Here is a 26,145-nt window from a genome sequence, read left to right on the forward strand (position 1 = left end):
TAGCAGTTGCTTTTGCCTTTAGAGACATACCTTTATTCTTTATGCTTCTGTGCAGAATTTCTTGTCAGATTTCAAATGTTTTCAAATGAACTTTAAATGGTGACTGAAATACCAATCATTAGTTTACATGCAATCATTAGTGTACATGCTGAAGCTGGCACGACCAAAGTTTCACTCCGTGAACTGTGAAAAATGGTTGCCTTTAAGCTTCTCAGATCACTGTTGAAAATGAGCACGTGTATGCATTTTGGATGATTCCTTAAGGTGTTCTACTAATATTGCTAAAACGTTGCTTTATGGAAAAATATAAAGTCCTGCTACATGTCACTCAGAAGAATTTGATGCACTTTCTGTTCCAGGTCGGCCTGTTTGTTTGTGTGTTTGATCGAGAATATTAACTAGACAAACTCTGATGACTCAAACAGAGATTCCTGGAAAAGCTCACAGATCTGGCAGCATCTGTGGATGAGTGACCCATCCTCTGAACACATGGTTCCTCGGGTTACTCGACCTAAAACGTTAACTCTCATTTCTCTCCACAGGTGCTGCCAGACATGCTAAACTTTTCCAGCAATCTCTGCTTTTGTTTCTGATTTACAGCATTCGCAGTTCTTTCAGTTTTAAACTGTGGTGACTGTCTGGATACCTGTCCTGAAGAAGCTGTCAAGATGCTGGTTTAGGTTCTTTGTGCACGTTGTCAGACTGATTTCAAAGTCAAGCATAATAATTCATTTGCTGGCGTGCAGGCTTTTTGCTGCAAGTAGCACAATTATGGTAGGATGGGAACCTCTGACAGATCAGTGTGAGCTTTTTGTGTTTCAGACCTGAAGAAGAGTGCTTGACTGTGTTTGGTAACTTTGTCAAATGCTTGCTAACACTTTGCAGAAATCTTGTTAATTTTCACACCTCTATAGTTAATAACTTCTCTCTCTACTTCAGTAGTCTCTAGAATTCCCAAATTAGGTTGTAAAGATTATTGCTTGCTTTTGCAAGTAATTTTCTTTGACCAGGTTATGTGAAATAAAGTTACCATTATTGACTTCAGCCAACACCCAAGTAACCCTGAAAGTGAGTATAGAACCTATACCACACAAGTGAGAGAACTTCCCTACTGATGCTGTTTTCCCACAAGAAGAACATCGACAATAGTTTCTACTGTCAGCAAGTGGATGCTAAAACAATGGTGATTTCCTCACTAACTGCATTCCGGAACATCAACAATACAAAACAAACTTGATACTTGTAACTAGTGCAAAACAATTTGCATTTATGTACAGCTGTCTGTTGCAACAAACTATCTCAAAATGTCTAAGAAGCAGTTTTGGAGTGTCGTCATTTATGGGCAACATGACAACCAGTTCGCTGTTAGTGGAGTTCGCTACGAGTAGCGTAGCAATGACCATATAATCTGTCTTTGTGATGTTGATTTGAGGGGTAAATATTGACAGTGGAAATATCTCCCCTCCATCAAAACAGTCTTGACTCTTATATATATTGATGTTAGAGGCAAGGCAGACAGGGCCTTGGTTTAATGTCTCATCCAGAAGATGGCACTTCGAATAATCAACACTCTTCCAGTATTTTACTGATGCATCAGTCTTGGCATTTGTACTGAGGATTGGGACTTGATTGGGACTTGTTAAATGTTACCACTGAGCCAAAATATCCAGAAATGGGAGCCATGAGTACAGTGACAGCATTTAAATTTCTATTGGAAGATTTAGAAGTCATAGGCAGGAGTGTACAAATTAGTCACAGGTGAAGCCTATTTATCGTCTCAAACCTGAAATGCTATTCAGTAAAACTTTGGCTGATTTGCTTGTGTTTTGAATTGTAAACTCTGAACTCCTCCAATAACACGAATAAGAAATGTTTGAAGGGAAATGGGCCAAAGGCAGGCTGGTGGAATTATGGTTGGCATGGATTCGTTGGACCGAAGGGTCTGTTTTTATGCTGTATCACTCTGACATTTGATTGACTTGCCTAACAAGAAAACATTAGAACAATTGAAGACTCTAGGAGAACAAAATGGATATTATTTAAATTGTGGTTATGGAGATTTCGCTGTATGGTGACAAAGAGTGGGAATGGAATAATGGATTTTCAAAAGATAAGCAAAAAATTGAAGGAAGTTGGCTAATGTTGATATTAAGGGTTGGGTTCAGTGTACTAGCGAGAGAGGACCTCTGAATTCGGACACAGAATGTAGAATCTGTTTGGGTGGAGTTAAAGAGTTAGCAAGGAGAAGCAAACTTTTTAGCAGGAGTGGTTTGTAGGCCACTAAACAGTAGTGATAATGTAGGGCATGATATAAATCAAGAAATTGGAGGTGCATGTATTCTGGAGAATGGAGTAACCATAGGTGACTTAAATCCACATATAGACTGGGTAAATCTAGCAAGCATCAATCTTGTAGAGGAAGAATTCCTTGCATGCGTTCAAGATAGTTCTCTGCAGTGATTAGAAGGAATCCACTTGGCCACAAGCTATTGGATTTTCAGATAGTCTTTTGATGAAGTCCCACATGGGATTGGGGGTAATGTACTGGCATGGAATGAAGATTGGTTAACAGGCAGAAAGCAAAGAGTAGGAATAAATGGATCATTCTCAGGTTCACAACTATGACCAAGGGGTATCACAAGGATCAGTGCTCAGGCTCCTCTTTTGCACAATCCCTTTATCAATCATTTGGATGTGAATTGTCAGTTGTAACATTTCCACGTTTGCAGCTGATACAGTCCAAGTTGTGCAAAAGAGGTCTTCATGGGGATTCAGAAAGTCTAATTGGTTAGACATGAGCATAGCTGATGGAATATAATTTGGATAAGTGAGTTAACCACTTTGGTAGGAGAGACAAAAATGCAGCATGTTTCTTAAATGATGTCAGCATGGAAAGTAGCTGTGTCCAATCTGACCTAGGTGCCCTGTTGATGACTGTCAAAAAATTGTATGTGGATTCAGCAAACAGTTCAGAAGAAGAACAGTATGTTAGCCATTACTGAAAGAAGATTTATACAATGGAGTGATGAAGTATTGTGCAGAATGCAGTACACTGTGGAGACCACACTTGGTGGCTTGTTGCATTCCTTGCCGAAGGACGCACATGCCTGCCAGAGTATGTGGGATGGAGATTCACCAAACTGATTACTAAGAAGTTAGGATCTTCCTTTTAAAGATTGATTGATAAGACTGACTGTCCTCCCATAAAACGAGGGGCTATAGTCTCAGAAAAGAGGCAATCCGTCAACGACAGAGGAGGAGCTGCTTCACAGTGTTGTGAATCTTGAGGGTTCCTTTTATCCATCATATATGTTACTTCTTCAAAGAACTCCAATAAATTGGTAAACACAATTTCACTTTGACAAACTGTTAATGCTTCCTGATTATTTTGAGTTTTCGCAGTAACGTCCTTTAATTATTTGATTCTAATACCTTACCCATGACAGATTTCCTGACTCAGATTTCCTGATTTCTGCCTCTCTCCCTTCTTGAACAGAGAAACTTTATTTGCTACTTTCCAATCTGTTGGGACCATTCCAGAATCAAGTGAATTTAAGAAAATTCAATGTGCAGGTCCATCACTTTGCTCAGGATCACTTCCTTACCAGTTATAACTAGACTGAGTTCCATTTTCTCCCTTCTGCTTCCTGATTTGTACCTGTTAATGGGATGTTTATTATCTTCTATTTTGAAGACAGATGTAAAAGATTTGTTCATTTCATCCTTGTTATCTGCTATTAACTTTGAATTCTTTCACTTTCTTTTCCTTTTTAAATACTTATAGAAACTCTAGCTATCCATTATTTTACATTTGCAGCTGGCTTTCTCTAATACTCTTAATTCCTTTCTCCTAATTATTTTTAATCAACCTCTGTCAATTTTTATGTCCAATCATCTAACTTGCCACTAAACTTTGCTCAATTATGTGTTTTTTTTTCCTTGAAGTTGAATGTGTGTCCTCTTAAAATTTTTGATTGTAGGATCGTTCTTCTGAGTATTCTGAAATATCACTTTACATGTTCGTCATTATATTGCTGTTGCTCTGTCTCCAAGTCTAGTCTTCCAGTTCACTTCAAATTTTCATGCCCACAAAGTTGTTTTTTTTAAATTGAAAAGTAAAGAGTCTATCTTTTATCGTCTGTGTAAGCTGAATGAAAACTCAATCGTTTTGTGGTTGCCACAACCTGCTTTTACTCTGAGATCATTAATTAATCCTATCACATTACCAAAACCAAGTCAAGCAGAACTTCTTCACACCAGCATTTCCCCCTCTCTGGTTTTCTGCAGAATAAAAGCCATCAACTTTCCAGTACCAAAGAACAGTCACATTGGACTCAATTTCAACTCTCTTTCTCTCTGCCTAGAGATGTTACCAGACCGACTATGTTTTTCTTTCCAGTGCATTATTTCTAAAGCCTGCTGGTTGGTTTCAGAACATGCTGCTCTGACAAATAAACCTGAAAACACTGATCTCCTGCTCCAGGCTTCCATTGTCAATCTGATTTTTCTAGTTCATATGTAGATTTAAATCACTCATATTTATTGCTGTTTGTTCATTACATGTTCCTTCTTGTCTACTTAGTCATAGATTGTAGTTACTATTGGAGGGCATGTAAACCACCGCTTCCTTTCCCTGACTATATTCTTCATTTCCATCCAATGTAATTCTACATTCTTATTTCTTGAAACAAGGTATTTTCTAGCTATTACACTTGTCATCGTCTGTCGTTTTCTGCCATTTTCTGACTTCATTTCTTGTATGATCATTTCACTTTAACTGCTTTAATTCTATTCCTTAATCTGCTAGATTTACACAAGCTTGATTACCTCACCCCATTGTTTAGTTCAAAACCTGCTGTGCTTCCATTGTTATATGGCTTGCAAGAGCACTCGCAAACTGTATGCAGATACTCAGGAATAATTAGCAGATTGAAGGGATTTATTGTTTGAATAATGAGGTGTACCTACAGCAGTAATGCTTTACATTTCAGTTATAAGTACATACCTTGGTTACTATGTGCATGTTGAGCTACCTTTATCATGAAAGCAAATGAATTTGAAAGGTTGCAGAGAAGTGACCTAAAGTGTAATTGAGTGAGAAATTAAGAAAGAGTAGATAATGTTAAGCATTACAATTCAGAAAATAACTTGTTAATAATAGAATTTATTGAATTGTTGAACTCTCTCAAATGTGGCTGTGCTGTAAACATCATTGCAATATATCGTTCAATCAGTGAAAAGTCATAGAGATGGTCCAACTTGTCCATGCCGACCAGGTATCCCAACCCATTGTGGTCCCACCTGCCAGCACCCAGCTCCTATCCCTCCAAACCCTTCATATTCACATACCCATCCAAATGCCTGTTAAATGTTGCAATTGTACTAGCCTCCACCACTACTTCTGGCAACTCATTTCATACATATACCACTCTCTGCGTGAAAAAGTTGCCTCTTAGTTTATATCTTTCCCCTCTCACCCGAAACCTATGCCCTTTAGTTCTGGATTCCTCCATGTCTGTTTATCTTATCCATGTCCCATATGATTTTGTAAACCTCTACAAGGTCAGTCCTCAGCCTCCGATGCTCCAGGGAAAACAGCACCAGCCTGTTCAGCCTCTCCCTATAGTTCAAATCCTCCAACCCTGGCAACATACTTGTAAATCTTTTCTGAACCCTTTCAAGTTTCACAACATCTTTCCGATAGGAAGGAGACCAGAATTGCACGCAATATTCCAAAAGTGGCCGAACCAATGTCCTGTACAGCCGCAACATGACCTCCCAACTCCTGTACTCTATACTCTTGACCGATAAAGGAAAGCGAGCCAAATGCCGCCTTCACCATCCTATCTACCTGCGACTCTACTTTCAAGGAGCTATGAACCTGATCTCCAAGGTCTCTTTGTTCAGCAACACTCCCTCGGACCTTACCATTAAGTGTATAAGTCCTGCTAAGATTTGCTTTCCCAAAATGCAGCACCTTGCATTTATATGAATTAAACTAGCATCTGCCGTTTCTCATTGGCCCATCTGATCAAGATCCTGTTGTAATCTGAGGTAACCTTCTTTGCTGTCCACTAAACTTCCAATTTTGGTGTCATCTGCAAACTTACTAATTATACCTTTTATGCTCACATCCAAATAATTTACATAAATGATGAAAAGTAGAGGACCCAGTACCGATCCTTGTGGCACTCCACTGGTCACAGGCCTCCAGTCTGAAAAACAACCCTCCACCACCACCCTCTGTCTTCTACCTTTGAGCCGGTTCTGTATCCAAATGGCTAGTTCTCCCTTTATTCTGTGAGATCTAACCTTGCTAACCAGTCTCCTATGGGGAACCTTGTCGAATGCCTTACCGAAGTCTACAGAGATCACATCTACTGCTGTGCCCTAATCAATCCTCTTTGTTACTTCTTCAAAAAACTCAATCAAATTTGTGAGACATGATTTCCCATACACAAAGCCATGTTGACTATCCCTCATCAGTCCTTGCCTTTCCAAATACATGTACATCCTGTCCCTCAGGATTCCCTCCAACAACTGGCCCATCACCTACATCAGGCTCACTGGTCTGTAGTCCCCTGGCTTGTCCTTAGCACCTTTCTTAAACAGGGGCACCACGTTAACCAACCTCCAGTCTTCTGGCACCTCACCTATTTCTGGATTAGTGGTGCTGGAAGAGCACAGCAGTTCAGGCAGCATCCAAGGAGCTTCAAAATTGACGTTTCGGGCAAAAGCCCTTCATCAGGAATAAAGCACCTCACCTATGACTATCAATGATCCAAATATCTCATCAAGAGGCCCAGTAATCTCTTCCCTAGCTTCCCAAAGAGGATCAGGTCCTGGGGATTTATCCACTTTTATGCGTTTCAAGGCATCCAGCACTTCCTCCTCTGTAATGTGGACATTTTTCAAGATGTCACCATCTATTTCCCTACAGTCTATATCTTCCATATCCCTTTCCACGGTAAATACTGATGCCAAGTACTCGTTTAGTATCTCCCCCATTTTCTGTGGCTCCACACAAAGGCTGCCTTGCTGATCTTTGAGGGGCTCTACTCTCTCCCTAGTTACCCTTTTGTCCTTAATGTATTTGTAAAAACCCTTTGGGTTCTCCTTAACTCTATTTGCCAAAGCTATCTCATGTCCCCTTTTTGCCCTCCTGATTTCCCTCTTAAGTATACTCCTACTGCCTTCTGCAGTCTTCTAAGGATTCACTCGATCTATCTTGTCTAGATCTGACATAGGCTTCCTTCTTTTTCTTAACCAAACCCTCAATTTCTTTAGTCATCCAGCATTCCCTATGCCTACCAGCCTTCCCTTTCACCCTAACTGGAATATACATTTTCTGGACTCTCTTCTCATTTCTGAAGGCTTCCCATTTTCCAGCCGTCCCTTTATCTGCGAAAATAGATACTTGGAAGAATGTTTTGATTGAAAGATTGCCAAATAATTTGGGCTGATCTTTTGGAAACAAAATATACAAAATGATTGGTGTTGTTGAAAATCAAGATATGAATTAAGAGTTAAGATGTGAGACAAATGTATGTCTTTGGGTCTGAATGGAACTTTGCTTCAGCTTCTCTTGATGTTGATGGATAAGCTGTGTGTTCAAGTCCACTCCATTGACCCATGCAGGTAGTCAATTCTGATATCTTGATTTAGTCCTGAGAAGTTGCTGACGTGCAGATGAAATGTCAAACTAAGGTCTTGTCACCTCTTCAGATGAACATAAAGGAATTTATGGCACTACTTTGGGAAGAACTTCTCTGTTCTTCATCAATGTACTTCCCAGTGTATATCCCTCAACCAATGTAGCTTCAAGCAAATAGCAAATTTGGTACACAGTATTCCAACCATGACGCTGTGATGAGCAGATGGTGCTTCCTGAATTATTTTCCTGAAATCCAACTTGCAAACACTTCATCCTCTTCATAGAAACTAGGACAGAAAGAAAGTACGACAGTGATTTTAACATAGAACCTGTCCAAGGGAGTTCCACCCTGATAGCTGTAATTAAAATGGTAAACAATCCAAGGAAGAAAAGTCTGGAAGAATTGAAGAGTTTAGTTCTTGCAGAGTTTGCAAGAATGATAGTTGGACAGGCAGAGAAATAAAGAAAATAGAACCTAGACAGATCAAAACATATATATTTTTGTCTTTGGTGAAGCAAAAAAAATAAGGCAGGGATGAGAACCAGTGTCAAAGGTAAAAAAAGGGCCAGAACATGGATATGGAGAATATTATAGAGACAGAATTGGTTGGGGTCTTGAGGCATTTAGTGATTTGGATTGAGATTTTAAATTTGAAATGCAGGAGACGAGAGAGTACTGTCAATCAGGAGGACATAGAATAGATAACGGATGATGGAAATCAGCATGGACATCATGTACATACAAGTTGTAATTTTTAGAGTAGGGAATACCGGCATGCAGTTTATTACAGTGCTCTAGTCCAGAGACAAAAAAAGGCATACAGTTGGGATTCAGTGCAAAAACAGCTGAGATGAGTGAGGAAGAAAGCCAAATTATTAAGACAAAGGCCTGGATTCAAGTCCCAGCTGCTCCAGCAATATGTAGTAACATCACTGAGCAGGTTGATTAGAAAATATCATATGATCAATGTGTAAGTTAATGGTCTTTGTAATAATCAGATATATGCCCTTAAGATCAAATCCAGGATTTTGAGCAGACCAACATTGCAAACCTTTAGGCTGAGTCTGACAAAACCGCTGGGAGGGGAATGGAGTGGAATGTATTTTTGCTCACATTAAAAGCAATGACTGCTTTCTAAATTTGAACTGAAGGAAATTGTGATGTATTAGTTTGGACGTCAAAGGCAGTTGAGAAAAAAAGATAGATATTGTTTATTTGTCTGGCATTGTTTCCAAACTCCCCATATTTTTGGATATTATGTCACCCTCGGATAACATACAGATGAGGCAGGAGAGAGATTGTCAAGAGGCTGATGTAATCGACATCATGTGGAGATGGTTGAGGAGAGAGAAAATGCCATATTCATTCATGAATAATATCTTTAATATACAGAATCACACTTCACACTATGCCCTTTTTCTAATAACAGAAACCAAACTCCATCACTTCAGATTCCTTTTTAGATCAAGTACATGTCGTTTATGTTGAAAGTTGTACTCAACAAGCGGTTGATGATAAGAATAATTGTGACTAACCACATATACTGCTATACATTGTCGTCAGCACAGTGTAACAAAATTCCGCATATTCTTGTCTTCTACTGATAACATCTTCTAAATGCCTGTTCCAAATCAGCATTTCATTTGTGTAATAGGCTTTATGGTTGATTTGTTTTCTTTATAAGTTTGCTCCACTACGTATTTGTTATTTTGGTTTGAAGACTTTTGGTTTGGATCATTGAGTGAGACGTTAACTGGTTCATATTTGGTTAAAGTAACTGCAAATACTATCCCAGTATTAAATTTAAGCTAGATGTTGTGCTTCAGCAATAATTTTAGTTTTTGATCATAGCCAAGGTTTTGTTTGCTGTTGACCGGTTTGGACTGTTGTTGGCTTTAGGTTAACAGTATCAATTACAAAATCTTTCTACATGGTATGCAGTTTGAGAATTTCTGAAATATCCCAAGTATTTATTTTAACAATTCTGTAGGGAGCATAATAATGGATCATTTCATTCATAGGCTCTTCAGTGTTCAGTCTTCAGCTGCGAGCCCTGGAATGAACATCACAAATTCCTCAAGAGACTTTTGAGATTGCAGTAATGATTGCATTCACGTTAGATGTGGGATCATTCCCCGAAGTGTAAACCTTGTTAAAAATGACTTTGCAGTTCCTTAAAAAAACCCGTTACACACAATTCAGCAGTATGTCTGGATTTAAGCAATTTGAACACAATATCTTTGTCCTTCACAGTGCTTAGTGTTCTTTAATTTATGATAATTCTGCTTTAATTTTTGATAATCATACTCTAACTAGATCCAGTAGGTCAAAAACTCAATTCCTCCCAACAGAACTGACAGAGCAACAGAAAGTAAGAAGCTTTTCCTGTTCACAGAAATCACGCCGATGGAAGGGAAAACGAGAAGCAACTGACTCAAACAATCGACCAATCAAAGCTGCAGGCAAAGTCATTATCCAGGACATCTCCTGTCTCCTTCCTGTGCATAAATCGCTTGGTGAATTGTATATGTAAGTGTCTGAGGCACATTGCCCTTGCATTGGATGGAAAATAGTGATATGCAACTCAGTTTTTCCCTAAATACCCTCTCCCTGAAGGACAGAGTACATACTGAGGAGTTTATGCTATTACTTTATAAAATATGCGTTTGAAACAGCTAGAGTACTACTTAAGCTTCTGATTACTCAATTACAGGAATAGTCTAATCTTACAATTGAAGGTACTGAGCAGGTTGTTAGGAATAGAGAATTTTAGCAATGAGCAAAGTTTAGACAGGTTGGAGTTTATTTTTCGACCTGAGGAGGCTGAAAGAAGATTAAAATGATGTGCAACAAATTATGAGGAACACTGTATGGATTAGAAGGACCTGTTTCTCTTAGCATTCAGGTCAATAACAGGAGGCATCATAAGTAAGATAGTTAGTGGAAAGATTGGAGAGAAGTTGAGGAGAATCTTTTTTTTTGTCAGTGGTGAGGATTGAGTGAGTGGTGATGGAAAAAGCAACCAGATGATTGGATCTCCAGTCTGCTAAAGTTTCTCTTGCTTTGGTTACAAACATTACTGTTTTGGAAGTTCCAAGTCCATCAGCTGAATTTCCCTCATTAACCCTCTTTGTTACCTCTGTGTAAAATTTCACAAGTTAGTTAAATGTTATTTTCTCTTCAGATAGGTCTACTCGTTTTCTTCAGTTAACCTGCATTTCTCCACGCTACTGACCCAAATAGTTGTTTCTGGAAATTTCAACAATATCTGTACTGTAGTTGCTAGGCTTTACTTTACACCTTTCTGATCAAGGATGTTGTGTTTGGAGTTCTCTAGTCCTCTAGCAAGTACCCCATGGTCATAGAGTCATAGAGGTATACAGTACGGAAACAGACCCTTCGGTCCAACCTGTCCACGCCGACCAGATATCCCAACCCAATCTAGTCCCACCTGCCAGCATCTGGCCCACATCCCTCCCAACACTTCCTATTCATATACCCATCCAGATGCTTTTTAAATGTTGCACTTCCTCTGGCAGCTCATTCCATATACGTACCACGCTCTGCGTGAAAAAGTTGCCCCTTGGGTCTCTTTTATATCTTGCTCCTCTAACCCTAAACCTATGCCCTCTAGTTCTGGACTCCCCCACCTCAGGGAGGAGACTTTCTAAGGGAAAAATGAAAAATATGGTCAGGTGACTCTGCAGTTCATTTTCTCACTTCCCACATTATCCTTGGATGCCTTTCATTTAGTCCTGTTGCATTATCTACTTCAAATGCAGATAGCCTATCCAATACCACCATCTCATGAATTTTAAACACTCCTGTTGTTCTGAATTAGCACAGTGTTCCAGGTAGATGGTTCCTAGTTGACTCAATTTGCTTTTAAGTTTGCTTCTCTTATTTGATTTTTCATCTCCCCTCTAAACTCTACATGCACAGACCATTTCTCAGTTCTATTTTCTGTCTAACAGATTGTCATCAGGAACTGACTTAGTTTTTCTTGTCTTTCCCTTTTAAGGGAATATATCTTGAATGTGCCTGAAATATCTCCACTTTGAAGGTAACCCACTGTTGAGTTATTGATTTCCCTGCTGATTTGTGTTCATTCACAATGCTCATTCACAAATAGGATAGACAAGACAGAAGAAACAGACCATTTTGTTGGAATATCATGGGCAAAACCTATAGATGGAGGAACAAAGTCTGGATCAACAGTCCAAACCAGTGGGGAAATGAGTTGAGAGTGTGGTGCTGGAAAAGCACAGCAGGCCAGGCAGCATCCGAGGAACTGAAGAATCGGGCATAAGCCCTTCATCAGGAATGAGGCTTGTGGGCCGGGGGTGCTGAGAGTTAATTCGGGGGGGGAGATGGGGTAGGCAGTGCGGATGTGATAGATCGATGAAGGTGGGTGGGATAAGGTGATAGGTCAGAGAGGTGGATGGAGCGGATAGGTGGGAAGGAAGAAGGCGTTGCCGAGTTGGAGGCTTGGGCCTGGGATAAGATGGGGGGAGGGAAAATGAGGAAACTGGTGAAATCCGCATTGAACCCGTGTGGTTGCAGGGTTCCAAGGAGGAATCCGCATTATTCGTCCAGGCGTCGGGTAGTTAGGTATTGGTGATGAGTGCGGCCTAGGACCATTGGTGGAGTGTGAGGGAGAGTTAGTGTTTGGCCACTAGGCTGTGGGGTTGATTGGTGCGGGTGTCCCAAAGATGTTCTCTGAAACTATCCGCAAGTTGGGGTCCTGTCTCCACGATGTAGAACAGACCACATCGAGTGCAGCGGATACAGTAGATGACGTGTGTGAAAGTACAAGTAAATTTCTGCCAGATGTGGGAGGATCTTATGGGGCCTTGGATGGAGGTGAGGGGTGAAGGTGTGGTGCAGGTTTTGCACTTCCTGTGGTGGCAGGGGAAGGTGCCGGGAGTGGGGTGAGGGCTGGTGGGTGGCGTGGATCTGACAAGGGAATCGTGGAGGGAACAGTCTCTCCTTGTACTTATACTTCCATGCATGTCATCTGCTATATCCACTGCACCCCATATGGTGGTCTCTACATCGGGGAGACAGGACCCCAACTTGCAGATAGTTTCAGAGAATGTCTTTGGGATACCTGCACCAACCAACCCTACAGTCGAGTGGCCAAACACGAACTCCCCTCCCACTCCACCAAGGACGTGCAGATCCTGGGCTGCCTCCATCGCCAAACCCTAACCACCCGACGCCTGGACAAAGAACGCCTCATCTTCCTCCTTGGTACTGTGTAACCACACAGGATCAATGTGGATTTCATCAGTTTCCTCATTTCCCCTTCCCCCACCTTATCCCAGTCCCAAGCCTCCAACTTGGCACTACTCTCTTGATCTGTCCATCTTCCTTCCCACTTAGCTGCTCCACCTTCCTCTCTGATCTATCAACTTTCCCCCCTCTACCTTCATTTATCGATTACATTCCCAGCTACCTTCCACCTAGCCCCTGGCCCACAAGCCTAATTCCTGATGAAGGGCTTATGTCTGAATTGTCGATTCTCCTCCTCGGATGCTTTTCCAGCACCACATCTCGACTCTGATATCCAGTATCTGCAGTCCTCACCTTCTCCCAATGGGTAAATGAACTGACTTCTGGCAATTTTCTTACATTGACAGTGGTGATTCTTGAATTGGTAGCTGATCTGTTTCATTTTAGGTCTTGGCTTGAACTAGATGTTTCTCTTTACAGGTTCTTTGAGTGTTATTTCTTCACTGAGAAGTGTAGTGAGAGAGAGGCATCTGACTTATTGCAAGCTTTTGGAAGTCTGTGTGTAACCTCTTCTGTCAATCTGTGGCAAAACTGTTTTGAAAAACCAATCTGAAAACTGTGCTGGGTAGTTTCTTTACTTTTCACCCAAAGGCACCTGGTAACAGCCTAGTCTCTCTAAAGCATCTAATCCAGTTTCAATAAAAGCTATAGTTCTTCACTAACTAATGAACATAACCAGAAGGTGATGGAGAATCTCGGCTGGTCTGGTAACTTTGGTGGAGAGACAAACAAAGTTCATGTTTTGAGACTGATATGATCTCCTTCAGAAGTTCTTCAGAACTGCCAAGTTCCTCTTGGTGTAGGGAATACCACCACCTTCTCAAGCTGGGAAATAAATATTGACCAAGCTAGTGAAGTCCATATCCACAAAGAATGTCTCACTTTTAAAATGGAGAAGAGGAAAATGTTTTCCCTAACGTCATTTAAATGTAGAATTTTCTTTCTCAGAAAGCAGTTATTTAAATTTATTCATATTTTTGATAGACAAAGTAGTCATTGGTTCATGGGGCTGACAGGTTAGTGGAATTGAGACCACAACTGGAACAATCTTGATCTAATTGATCAATTGAGTGTTGGAGCAGCCTCAATGGACTACATAGTTTATTACTCTGAGGTTCTGTGTCCTTAAGTTTTGTAATCCGCATGTGGCCAAGAATCCTTTAATTATTTTTTAATTAGTCTGTTTGAATATGTTATGATACATTCGAGGAGAGGTAGGACTTGAACCTCCAGCTTCTGCCTGAGGGTTAGAGACATTGCCACTACACCACAAAATCCCCTCAAAGGTCATTAAAAGTTTTAAATTTCCTGAGCAATTTAAACATGTTTTATTTCCAAGATGCTTTTCAACGTTTTTTTTTAGTTCTTTTGTGGCCTTTCACTTGAAATTGACAACAACCATAAAGTCTTGTTCCAATATGGGGAGTGGCCATTGCTCGCTAAACCAGCATTTGTTCTTTATCCCTAATTGTCCTTGAAAAGATTATGGTGAGCTGTCGTCTTGAACTACAACTCTCTGTGATGTGGGTACAGGTAGTTCTAGGATAATGCGCAATTTGGCTATAACATCCCTGAAGAGATAAGGAACAGTATTTTTGAGAATGCTTGTCTCCATTGGCAATAGTGCGATTCCAATGGCGAGTGGTTCATATGCTTTATCCAGCACGTGCCAATATCCATGCCCAAAATCTCCGCACCATTCTGCGCATATGCCTGTGTCTTTGCCATTCCATGCATGCGCCACTGTCAGCTGCTTTCTGTAAGAGGTACTGTACAGAGAGCAGCTTTCTTACATTTTTTTAAATGTACTGTGTTAAATTTTCTTTTGTTTTGTAAATAAATATGATTTCAACCTTCAATCAAGCTGTGCTATACTTTGTGTTAGACTTTTGGGTGATTTTTGACCGATCGTGAGTGATATATTTTGCTGGTCCGCTCCAAACCCCACTTTTCCCATAATCCCCGTTATTTCTATGAAGCGAGGTTTTGCTGGAATGTACCTACGGCGTTATAGGAGACCTCCTGTATATATATGGTGCTGGTAGGAAAGGACTTTCAGAAATTTGACCCAGCTACAGTGAAAGAAGAGTGATACAGTTCCAAGTCAAAAACTTGGAGAAGAACTTGTGAATGGTGGTGTTTCCCTGCATTTGATACCTTTGTCATTCAAGGTGGTGGATGCTATAGGTTTGGAAGCTACTATTGAAGAAACCTTGATGAGTTCATGCAGTTCATCTTGTACTGTTGCTACTGTATGTTGTTGGTGAATAATGTGTTGAAGATGACGAAGAGGGTGCCAATCAAATGTTCTAAACAGCATTAAGCTTCTTGCTCCATTCAGGCAAGTGAGGTATATTGCATCATGCCCCTGAGTTGTGCCTTGTAGATAGTAGATGGGCTTCAGGGACTCTGTAGCATTCCCTGAATCGACTGTCAGAGCCACAGTATTTATATGCCTGGTCCATTTCAGTTTTATGGTCAGTCTCAGATCATTGTCTCAAAATAGGAAAGGAATGGGGTTAGATTCTGTCTTGTCAAAGATGGTCATTGCCTGGCAATTTGGTTGCACAAATGTAACTTGTTACTTAATAGCCGAAGCCTGAATATTTCAGTTTCAAAAACTCAGAATATCAGAAGGAAATAATTATACTGTAAAAACCAAGGCAATAATGAAGGAAATTTTTATTTATTGGCTAAGTAAAGAAAGCTCGCAGGAGCTAAAAGAAAAAGACTCAACTACAGTAAATGTTTTGCACCATCCACAGTTGGTTACATACTGTGCATACAACACTACTGCAGGCACCAGGGTTCAGATAAAAAGTAGTTCAACAATGTAAGGGGAAGCCAGTGTTGACACATTGCTAGCGGAATCCTTCTGCTTTGTTGTCAAAAGCTGAAGATATGCCCTCTTGAGTTCAGCTCAGTGGCACGGAAATTTATTTTTCATGATTTTCAGTTTCTGATTTGGTGAACTTATAGCCGTCACCAGCACAACCTATTCAGCACATCATAGCTTCCAAGATTGAGAATAAGTGGGCTCCCCATAAGCAGCCATGATGGTGAACTTCTCTCATGTGTAACTACACAAACTGGTCCATTGTGCTTGGATTTTCAGAAAGAATTTGATAAAATGTCTCTCAGAAGGTTGTTAAACAAGGCAAGGGTTCGTGAGACTAAAAGGTAATATTTTAGCAGGAATTCAAGATTAATGAGCAGTAAGAAAACAGAATAGACTGGTAATTGTCAGAATGAAAGGTTGTAAGTATTATATCCTGCAAAGTTTAGATCTCAGCTGAAAATAGATGGACTAAGGGCAGTCTCAGAACTTATTATATTGATGTTCTCTGTGATGAATGGCCTCTCATAACCAACTTACTCAGGTTATGTATGACACCAGCCACTGCTAAGTATTCTTTTTGACTCCAGTGACAATGATGATTATCAAAATTCAAACCAGAGTTATGGAGTCATAGAGATGTACAGCATGGAAACAGACCCTTCGGTCCAACCTGTCCATGCCGACCAGATACCCCAATCCAATCTAGTCCCACCTGCCAGCGCCCGGCCCATATCCCTCAAAACCCTTCCTATTTGTATACCCATCCAAATGCCTCTTAAATGTTGCAAGTATACCAGACTCCACCACATCCTCTGGCAGCTTATTCCATATACGTACCACCCTCTGCGTGAAACGTTGCCCCTTGGGTCTCTTTTATATCTTTCCCCTCTCACCCTAAACCTATGCCCTCTAGTTCTGGACTCCCCGACCCCAGGGAAAAGACTTTGTCTATTTATCCTATTCATGCCCCTCATAATTTTGTAAACCTCTATAAGGTCACCCCTCAGCCTCCAGGGAAAACAGCCCCAGCCTGCTCAGCCTCTCCCTATAGCTCAAATCCTTCAACCCTGGCAACATCCTTGTAAATCTTTTCTGAACGTTTTCAAGTTTCACAACATCTTTCCAATAGGAAAGAGATCAGAATTGCACACAATAGGTCTGATTGCAACCACTTGGGCTGACCACAGATATGTAGAAACACTCAGGTTTGGTTTCTTGTTTCTCTGACATCAGCTTTTCTTTTTCGTTTTTCAGACTAAATGTGAATGACATCCAGGATACGTGTCAGAAGAATGCTGCTGCAGCTTTATCAGTTGGACGAAGAGACCTTGTACAAGTACTGATCCTGTTTAGTTATCCTATCTATAATTATGTTAAGGAAGTTGAATGGGAGGGCAGACTTATGATTATAGATCTAGCCCAGTCACTGGGTGTCCGATTGTGTGCAAGTCTCTCAATGTGTTTGACTTTTGAGTAGATTGCAGTTATCTAAGAGAATTACATTGAATGTACAGCACTGAAACAGACCATTTGGCCAAGCCATCTGTGCTGATGTTTATCCTTCTCTTGTTTGTCTGTGTGGCTGGCTAGACTAGCATTTCTTGTCAATCCTTCATTGCCCTTGAGAAGCTGGTTATGAGTTACATTTTTGAGCTTTACGTTCTTTGGGTTTTTGATCCACCCGCTGTGCTGTTGGGAAGGGAGTTTCAAGACTCTGGCTCAGCGACAGCGAAGGGACAGCAATATAGCTTCACGTCAGGATGGTATGGTTTGGAAGGGATTGTAGTGGTGGTGTTCCCTTGCGTCTGCTGCTCTAGATATAAGAGCCCTCGGTGTTGGATGCAGTGCCACTGTTTGGGGTGCTTTGAACGAGCTGTTAAGCTTCTTGCGTATTGTTAGAACTGCCTTAGGCTGGGCAAGCAGAGTGTGTCCCATCACAGTCCTGATATGTGCCTTGTCGAGATGGTGGATAGGCATTGGATAGACAGGTGAGTTATTGGCTTCAGAATTCCCAGCCTCTGATCTGTTGTTTAGATTAGATTAGATTAGATTAGTATACTCACTGGTTGTGGCTGGTCCAGTCTTCTCCTGGTCCATAGAAAGCTCCAAGATGTTGATAGTGAGGGGTTCAATGATGTTTGTCATTTAATGTGAAGGAGAGATGATTAGATTGCTTGTAATTTGTGAGATAATGCCACTTGCCACTCATGAGCCTAAGCCTGATATTTGACAGGTCTTGCTGCATGTGGACACAAGCTGCTTCATTATCTAAGAATGGGGGAAGGTTATTGAAGCATCTGAAAAAGGTTGGCCCTGTGACATAACCTTGAGGGACTCCTGCATTGATACCCCGCAACTCAGATGATGACCTTAGGAATCGCATTGTGGATCTGTCCACAGCACACCGATTTGTTGTGGCTCAAGAAGGCAGCTTACCACCACCTTTTCAAGGATAACCAGGGACAGGCAATAAATGCAACCAGTGACACTTATGTCCCGTGCATGAATTCAAATAAAACACAATAAGTGTGATTCCAACCAATCAAGACCTTTCTCCCTAATTCCCATTGGTACTAATTTCTCTGGAGTTTACCTCTTCTGTCTATATTTGATCAAGGCTGCAATGAACTTTGGAGGGAGTGGCCCTGACAGACCTCAACTGAAAATCAGAAAACTGGTTATTCCTTTGCAAGTGCTGCTGGATAGCAGTGTCAAAGAACTGTTCCATCATTTTGATCAGTGGTAGACTGGAGTAGAATTTATCCTGTTTTTGTGCAGTATATGACCTTGGAAATTTTCCACATTGCCAGGAAAAGCTTGGTTTGGGGTGCAGCATGTTCTGGAGCCCAGGTCTTCAGTCAGGGCTCATAGCCTTTACAATATTTAGTGTCTTCAGCCATTTCTTGGTATCACCTGACGTGAATGGAAATAGCTGGAAATTGGTCTTGTGATGTTGGTATCCTTAGGAAGCCAAGATGAATCATCCACTTAGTATTTCTGGCTGAAGGTGGATGGAAAGGCTTCAGCCTTGTCTTTTTAGTAATAGTCTTTTGGACCTCTTCATTGTTGAAGATGGGGACGTTTACGGTGCTGCGTCCATCTGTTAGTTCTTTAACTTCCACCAACGTTCATGCCTGCATATGAGAGCACTGTAGAAATTAGATCTAATTTTTTAATTGTAGGATTTCTGACCTTATCCCTGTCTGTCACATGCACTTCCCTATCTGGCCTGCGATTAATCCTGTGTTGAAGCTTCACCAGGTTGACCCCTAGTTTTTAAATAAGCCTGATGCTACTCCTGACACTCCCACCTGAGGTATCCATTCAGTTAGAGTTTAGACTCCAGTTTGATTAATGATAGAGTGGGGAATATACTTGGCCATGAGTTTCCAGACTTTGGTTGATTTCTGTTCTGCTGGTGGTCCATACTTCCCATGGTTAGTTTTGGCCTACTTCTGAATTAGCATATTGCGCCCATAGGTGTTTCTGAATTGCTAGATCTGTTCAAAATCTATCCCATTTAACAATATGGTGGTGCCACATAGCACAATAAAGTGTATCCTCAATAAGGAGACAGAACGTTATTTTCACAACATTGTGTGGTGGTTGCAACCACAAATGTCATGGAGAGATGCATCCGTGACAGTTTGGTGAAGATGAGGTCAAGTCAGGTTTTTCTCTCTTGTTGGTTTCTTTATCTGTTGCAGACTTAGTCTAGCACCAATGTCCTTTAGGACTTGGCCAGTGCTTTTGCTGGTGAAATCCCTTTCAGACTACATTCTGTTCTCTTGCCGCACTCTGTACTTTCTTCAGTTGGTGTACAACATGGAGGAGTGGGGAGTGTGTGTGAGAGGTAGCTGGTAATGAAGATATTTCCTTACTCATCTTTGATCTGAATCCACAAAATTTCATTGATTTGGGAGTTCATGTTAAAGACTGTCTAGTCAATATGCTGCTGATTGTAGCTTACTGTTCGACTGGTAGGACAGATTATGTCTACCGGTCCCAGGTAGTTTCTTGGACATCGTGTGGTATTATTTCTGGGTGAGTGACTGTATCAGACTGTTCCTTGACCAGCTTAGGGGGCATCTCTCCCAATTTTGATACAATTTTCCAGATGTTAGTTATGAATAAAACCAGGTAGGTTTATGGTTGCCATTAGACTAGCTTTTTGATTCTAGATTTTTTTTTAACCAAATTCAGGTGTCACCATCTGCCATGGTGGGATTCAAACCCACAACCCCAGAGCATTTGAGCTTGAGCGTCTGGATTACCAGTCCAGTAAGATTATCACTATGCTACTTCCTCCCTCTAAATATTTCCTACACAGATAGTTTCCCCTTAAATGTATCTATACTTCTGGCTTAACTACTCCCTGTGAGAGCACGTCGCACATTCTCACCACTCTCCTGAGTTCCTTATTTCATTTCTGTGACCGAGAACTTCAATTTTGTTCTCTTGCTAAAGTAGAAATTGCTGTATGTTTGCTCTCTCTAAACCTTTCATAATTGAAAAGATCTCCAATAGACCATCCCTCTGGATTCTCTAGAGAGAAAAGAGATCCAATCTTTGGATCTTCAATGAAGGCTTTACTCTCTAACTTTTGATGTCATACTTGTAAAATGGGTTTTGCAATCTGTCTGTTGCCTTTACAGCCTTTTTTTATGATATGGCAAATAGAATTGTACACAGTGCTCCAAATGTGGTCTGACCAAAGTTCAATACAAGCTGAGCATAACTTCTGATTGTGTTCCCCTCAAAATAAACCTAAGTTTTCAATTTGCCTTATTACCTTGCATTAATACTTTTAGTGACTTGTGTATATGTTATTGAGATCCTGCTGCGCTTCTGCTTTTTAGCATTACTATTTTTCAAGAGATACAACACTACCTCTCTCTCCTGTCCCTCCCCTTCTCTCTCTCTCTCACTCTGTCTCTCTCTTGTGAGCTCGTGCTCTCTCTCGCGCGTGCTCTCTCTCGCGCGTGCTCTCTCTCTCGCGCGTGCTATCATGCGTGCTCTGTCTCTCCTGGAGGGAGTGCGCTCTCACACTCCCTCAGCCACATTCATATCATTTGTCGGAAAAATGGTAGGGTCTTTACTACAAGAGAGAAGTGCAGGATGGTAGAAAGTGGAAAGTGATGTTCCACAAGGATCATAACTGGCGCTGCAGTTTGTCACATCAAACATTAACGATTTGGGCTTTGGAACCAAATATGCAACTTCTCAATTTTTGGATGACATCAAATTTTGGGGACTAGGGTAGTCAGTACTGAGACTGCAGCAAATTACAGACAATATTTTTAAAAATTGTACAATGGGCATTATTGTTGATGAAGTTTAAATAGATAAATGTGATGTAGCAGAAATAAGGAAGTCACTTTATTTCTTGGAAGATGCTAGTCTTGGTGGGGTAGAGGAACAAAAGAATCTCTGGGTGCAAATCATTGCTGCTAGAGGATGTGCCACATGTTATCAAGCCCTAAAAATAACAAATCAAATAATAAACGATACTTCCAGAGGGATAGAATTAAACAATTGAAAGTTATATTAAACCTGTATTGAATCTTAGTTTAATGTATGCAGTTTAATGCATTGCCATTTTATAACAAGGTTATACAGGTAACTAGAGAGGGTGCAGAAAATATTTACAAAGATTATACTAGAACTGGTGAAGAATAATATCAGGACAGGATTGACTATCTTTGTCTCTCGGAAAAATGCATTGCATGATGGAATCATTGATGGGACATCAGGAGGCCATTTGGCCTATTGAATCTCTCCCTCTTAAAAATTCCTCAATTTTAATAGGACTAATTGGGTAAATAATGTCCCCTCTTGAAGGGAAGAGCATAATCAGAGGCCATCAATATCAGAGACTGACCAGGAAATCCAATAAGCAGGTGAAAAGAAGCTTCTTTAGCTGAATGGAAGAATTGAAAGAATTTGGAACATTCCACAACAAGGAGTGGCTGTAATAAATAGCACAGATTCATTTAAGGCGAAACTAGACAAGTATTTGAGTGAGAAAGAAATTAATCGTGACAGCAATAGATTTAGAAGGTGAAAGATGAGAAAAGGCCCACTGGAGCGTAAACACCACCATGAATAGTCAGTCAGCCCAATCTCCTGGCATTTACTTTATATCAAAGATAAAATCGTGATCTTAGTTAAGTGACAATTATTCGTAGGACACCAGGGGAACTCTACTGCACGTCTTGGGATTGTTTATATCTACATGAAAGAGCAAATGGTTCCTTAGTTCAACATCTCATGTAAAAGGCTACGTCTCCAAAAGTGAAGCAATCTTCAGCACTGTAGTATGCATATTTTCTGATCCATTGTTGACCTTATAACTGAAGCAAGAGTGCTCCAACTGAGCGAGAATGGGCATTTTTGTGCTTTTCCTTCTTTGGTGTATTCTCGCTGTAGTGAAATTGAGATTGGCTACACAACCTTCTCATATTTCCATTATTTTTTGCCAATTTCTTGCATCCATGAGTCTTTATCCTAGGGTTTCAAAATACAACTTTGGGACCATTAAATGTTCTCAATCTTGTGGTCCTCTGTTTGCATCTTGGTATTGTACGTGATTTATCTTTTAAATTAGACACTGAACAATACTGCTGTCTGTTATCTGAAAACACTGACTTAGAGTTTTTGATTTTATTGAGTTCTGTGGGACAATGTTTTGACTTTTATATTTGCTTCAACCAGTTATCTGGCAGACAAATTAATGGACTGACCCTTTTGTCGCTCCATGGTCAAATCCGATGTGTATCTCTTCCTTTTCCCATTCTTCAGTACATACTAATGCTTTACATTGGGTTTTAGGTGTGGTCTCTGGCTGCTGTTGCTACAGACTCCTTCCTCAGTCCCCATTCAGACCCTGATGTCGAGACACCGTGGGCACGACATCCGTTTGGCCGACAGCTATTGGAGTCACTGTAAGATTGATTTGTCTAACAGTAATAGATGTGACAAACTGACCCAATGTTCAGGGCCCAGGTTGTCTGAAATTACTTAACCTACATATCTGAATATCTCAAATTCTTGTGTAAAATTCGGGTAACTCTAAAGCCTTATTGATACATTGTGCTGCCCTCTTTAAAATTTCTTATTGTACTAAACAGTCATCATTAACGGATGCTGCAGGACTACTCACTGTTTTGGCTTCAGAGGAAGATTAGCATTTGTGTAGCACCTTTTGTGATCTTTAGACATCAGAAAACACTTCACAGTCTATGTTACTATTTTGAAAAATTGACTACTGTAATATCAGGAATCTGGTTACTAGTTTGTGTAGGTATTACAAAGAGCCCAGAAGAAATTCATCAACGATTCCTAAGTTGAAAAACTTCATTTCAGTGATTTAGATTGGTGAAGCTGTTGCAGGTCCTTGGAGTAGAGAAATTTGAGATTTGTTAAAGGTATTCAAAATCATGTCAGATCTGAACAGAGTAGATGAAGCGAAACTGTTCCCACTGGTGGAAAGATAAGAGCTAGATGACATTGATTTATGATAATTGACAAGAGAAGTACTGGTAATGTGAAGGGGTAATAAACACTGTGGAAAAACCCAGGAAATAGTTAAGGCATGGAATATACTATCTGAGAATATCGTGGAGGCAGATTCATTCACTGTTTTCCGAAGAGAAAAAATATTCAGGACGATGGAAAAATGCAGCTTGAAACTTTGGCAACATCCTATTAAATCTCCTCAGTACCCTTCCTGGTGCAATTATATCCTTCCTGTAACGCAGTGATCAGAATGATAGCAAAAATGTAATTGCTGTCTAACCATTGTTTTATATAGTTTGAGCATCATCCCCTATATCTATACTACTAAAGAACAGCATTTTTGCCAATTCAACCCTTATCTCCCTATTTTGATACCTTCAGGGAATTGTGCAGGTGCACTGGAAAGTCTCTCTCTTCCTCTTAATTGCTCATTTTCCTACCATTTATTATGCATTTTCACTTGTTTACTCTGCCAAGACCATCAGTGTTGAGAATTATTCATGATTTTGAGCACTCCTTTTACTTTACACGGATATTTATTCTAATGGTAGCGTTGTTGGGGAGAGTTTGAATTAACTTGGGGATGTGAGGCAGAGCTGATTCTGAGAGAAAGTTCAGTGTGGGGAGATGAATAGCCAGAACTAGTAGAGACAGCACGTGAGTCAGAAAGGTAAAGTATAAGCATAAGCCAGTTAAGGCATAAGGGAATATGTCAAGGTTGGTTGGTATTTGCTTTAATGCAATGATGAGCGAGTTGAGGGCATAAATTAACGTAGGTGAAACAACTCAATATTCAAGATATAAGATCTTCAGGCGAGACGGAGAAGGGTATCGCCATATTGATCAAGGAATCTGCACTAAGGAGAGATAGCATCTCAGAGGGCTCCTTAAATGAAGCTATTATGTGTAGAACTTAAACCAAACAGGTGCAGTCACATTCCTGGGAGTGTACAGTAGGCCCCCAAACAGTGTGAGAGAGAGAGAGAGAGAACTAGAGAGAAATATGTAAGTAAATTTTCAGAAAAGTGTAAAAGTAATAGGGCAATGATAGTGGGGGGGATAGTGAAGCATGAAAGAGAGCACAGAATTCTTAAAATGTTTCAGGAGAGCTTTTTAAAACCATTATGTGGAACATCCTTCAAGACTGGGGGCAGTCTTGGATGTAATTTTAGGTAATGAAGCCGAGCAAGTGGGAGAGCATTTTGCAGACAGCAGTCATAACTCAGTTAGATTCACAATTGTTATAGAAAAGGAGAAGGTTGGGCCTGAAATTCAAGTCCAAACTTGGGGGGGGGATGACCGACTTTAATAAGATAAGATAGGAATTTGCCAGAGTGGACTGGGAGATGATATTTTTTGGTAAATCTGTCAGAGCATGGGACACATTCAGGAAGAAAATAGGGAGTGTACAGGGCCAAATGTTCCAATAAAGATAAACAGTGGGACAAATAAATCCAGTGAACCTTGGATGTCAAGGGATATACTGAATTGGATAAAGAGAAAAAGGAGGCTTATGATTGAAGTTGAGAGCTAAAAACAGCAGAAATCCTAGAGGAGTATAGAATGTGCAAGAAGGAACTTAAAAAGTAAATTTGGAGAATGAAAAGAGGGCATGAAAGGATAATGGTAGGTAATGTAAAGCAAATTCTCAAGTTATTTTTCAAATATGTTAAGGGTAAAAGGATAACTAGGGAACGAGTAGGGCCCAGTGAGGATCACCGTAATAATTTGTAAGTGGAGCCAGAGAATGTAGGTAGGGCTCTAAATGAATATTTGTGTCTGTGTTCACTAGTGAGAGGGTTGATTTGGAAAATGGAAATCGGGGAGAGGTGTTATGATATAATTAAATAAGTTAGCCTAGACAGAGAGGAGATTCTGAGTGGTCTAGTTAAAAGTAGATAAATCACCAGAGCTCGGTGCAATATCTCCCGTTGAGTGAGGCAAGGGAGGAAATAGCAGGGGCACTGACACTTTTCAATTCCTCTCTGACCACAGGAGAGATTCTAGAGATATTCAAACTTTGTGAGAAGATTTGTAGCTCGGGTGCTTGTTGTTGTGGTTCAGTTCGCCGAGTTTGTCCCCTGTCTAGGACTAATAACAGCACACAAACCAACAGCCACTCTCAGACAACAACTCACCAGGACGAAGGACACAATACCCAGCATGAGCAAAACCAATGTAGTGTACAAAATCCCATGCAAGGACTGCACTAAACACTACATAGGACAAACAGGAAGACAGCTAACGATCCGCATCCATGAACACCAACTAGCCACGAAACGACACAACCAGCTATCCTTAGTAGCCACACACTCCAATGACAAGCAACGTGAGTTCGACTGGGGCAACACTACTATAATAGGACAAGCCAAACAGAGAACAGCCAGGGAATTCCTAGAGGCATGGCATTCATCCACAGATTCAATCAATAAGCACATCGACCTGGACCTAATATACTGGCCACTGCAGCGGACAGCTGGAACTGACAATCGGAAGCCGCATATACAAATCACTACAAATGCCGGAGGAAACATCACAGAAGCGCTTCGCAGGAGGCTCCCAAGCACTGAGGATGTCACCTAGACAGGGGACGAAACATCTGCAACATAAATTCCCAGCTCGGCGAAGTGAACTACAACAGATTCTAGAGAACTGGGGAAGCCAGTACTGTACCATTACTCCAAAAGGGTGGAAGGGATAAATTGGGAAGTTTGTCTGAGCTACCTGTGGGTAATTATTGGAAGCAGTTCTGGAGACAGAATTATTTGGGCAATGATCAAGCCAGCATGAATTTAAGGTGAGGTCCTGCCTGACCATCTTGATTGAACTTTTCGAAGA

The 26,145-nt window shown here is 40.7% G+C and overlaps 1 protein-coding gene across 10 annotated transcripts in view; it reads left to right on the top strand.

Moving 5' to 3' along the window:
* wdr59 (WD repeat domain 59) overlaps window positions 1-26,145 on the top strand; it is an 87,388-nt gene that overhangs the window by 49,994 nt on the left and 11,249 nt on the right. For 8 of the 10 annotated variants that reach the window (XM_043707243.1, XM_043707249.1, XM_043707248.1 and 5 more), the window contains 3 exons: window positions 10,051-10,184; window positions 17,044-17,125; window positions 22,621-22,733. In XM_043707243.1, the coding sequence (XP_043563178.1) occupies window positions 10,051-10,184; window positions 17,044-17,125; window positions 22,621-22,733 (329 nt within the window). Of the gene's footprint in view, window positions 1-10,006; window positions 10,185-17,043; window positions 17,126-22,620; window positions 22,734-26,145 lie in introns of those variants that run through there. The other 2 variants (XM_043707251.1, XM_043707252.1) reach the window with 1 other exon arrangement.

The sequence above is a fragment of the Chiloscyllium plagiosum genome, chromosome 17, assembly GCF_004010195.1.
Source record: "Chiloscyllium plagiosum isolate BGI_BamShark_2017 chromosome 17, ASM401019v2, whole genome shotgun sequence".
NCBI classification, from domain to species: Eukaryota; Metazoa; Chordata; class Chondrichthyes; order Orectolobiformes; family Hemiscylliidae; genus Chiloscyllium; species Chiloscyllium plagiosum.